The 1,599-nt window shown below is 52.6% G+C and overlaps 1 protein-coding gene across 1 annotated transcript; it reads left to right on the top strand.

Moving 5' to 3' along the window:
* Positions 1–217: 217 nt before the first annotated feature.
* LOC106510982 (gastrula zinc finger protein XlCGF46.1) lies at positions 218–1,597 on the top strand (the record flags this gene model as incomplete). The annotated part of the gene is given in 1 exon segment (XM_013999718.1): positions 218–1,597. A coding segment is annotated over 1 exon segment (1,380 nt), but the record flags the coding sequence as incomplete, so codon positions are not given.
* Between the last annotated feature and the right edge of the window lie 2 nt (positions 1,598–1,599).

Below are 1,599 nucleotides of genomic sequence, written 5' to 3'. Positions count from 1 at the left end.
GTCTCGTAATTAAATTATGAGATAATATCTTGTAATTAAATTATGAGATAATGTCTCGTAATTAAATTATGAGATAATATCTTGTAATTAAATTATGAGATAATGTCTCGTAATTATGATCTCAGAAGTCCAGTTTTTATTAGGTGAGTGCAGTGCTCTTCATAGTTTCAGGTTCCAACGTATTTCTTACTTTGTGTTTTTCAGCCCTGTTGAAAGCGTGGGTGGTACCAGACAGGAGGTTCTGTCCAGCAGCCCAATGACTCAGCAGAACCTGGAGATAAAGGAGGAAGAACATGAGATCGAAGTGGACTCGAACCAACGAGAGGAGGCGTTAGACGAGAGCAACGACTGGACACCAGGTTCTAAACGGCAGAAACCCAAAACCAAGAAAAGAAAAACTAAAAGAGTCATGAAGAAGAAGAAGAAGGAGGAGGAGGGTAAAGTTTCCTGCCAGGTGTGTGGGGCCTGGTACCACCAGCTGGGGAGTCTGATCTTGCACACCTGGACTCACGTGGACCAGCAGCAGGAYGTTTGTGGCRTCTGCGGAGTGAAGTTCGAGTCCCTGGAGGAGTTGAAGGAGCACCTTAAAACTCACCAGGACGTCCACAGGTGTCCTCACTGCGGGAAGACCTTCATCTCCACCATCGGGCTCAGGTGTCACGTCGCCCGGCACACAGGAAGTAGTCTGCTCCGGTGCTCCGACTGCGACAAGACCTTCACAAGCTCCACGGCCCTGAGGTACCACCGCTGGGTCCACGTCCAAAACAAACCGTACAAATGTGACCTGTGTCTGAAGACGTTCGGCGTGAAGCCGCAGCTCGTCTCCCACAGGAAGCTGCAYGCCAGCGCAGAAAGACACGCCTGCAACATCTGCGGGAAGTCCTTCACCATCCGTCAGTACATGACCCAGCACAGGCTGATCCACGCCGAGGAACACCGCTACGGCTGCAGCATCTGTGGGAAACTCTTCAAACTGGAGAGGTCGTTGAGGATGCACATGAAGAGCCACAGGATCTCCRCTCAGTCGTTCCCCTGCAGCGTCTGCCGCAAAACCTTCACCACAGACTTCAGACTGAAGGCCCACCTGAAGAGCCACAGCACAGAGAGACCGTTCGCCTGCGACGTGTGCGGCAAACACTTCCTGTTCAAGAGCGGGCTGAAGAAACACGCAGGGATTCACACCGGAGAGACACCATACGAATGTCCTGAGTGCGGGCGCAGCTTCAGRCAGAAGACCAACCTGGACAGCCAYGTGAAGATCCACTCGGGGGTCAGAAACTTTGTCTGCGGGGTCTGTGGGAAGGCCTGCTCTCGACGGGAACACCTGAAGGTCCACATGAGGACCCACAACGGAGAGAGACCCTACAAGTGCACCGTCTGTGAGAGAGCCTTCACCCAGAGCCACTGTCTGAAAACACACATGAAGACCCACCAGACTGAAGAAGACCCCGTCCCTGATACCCAGACTGAAGAAGACCCCGTCCCTGATACCCAGACTGAAGAAGACCCCGTCCCTGATACCCAGACTGAAGAAGACCCCGTCCCTGATACCCAGACTGAAGAAGACCCCGTCCCTGATACCCAGACTGAAGAAGACCC

This window comes from Austrofundulus limnaeus, unplaced genomic scaffold (genome assembly GCF_001266775.1).
Source record: "Austrofundulus limnaeus strain Quisiro unplaced genomic scaffold, Austrofundulus_limnaeus-1.0 Scaffold2427, whole genome shotgun sequence".
Taxonomy (NCBI): Eukaryota; Metazoa; Chordata; class Actinopteri; order Cyprinodontiformes; family Rivulidae; genus Austrofundulus; species Austrofundulus limnaeus.
Note: the sequence above shows the minus strand (reverse complement) of the source record. Positions and strands in the feature narration are given on the sequence as shown.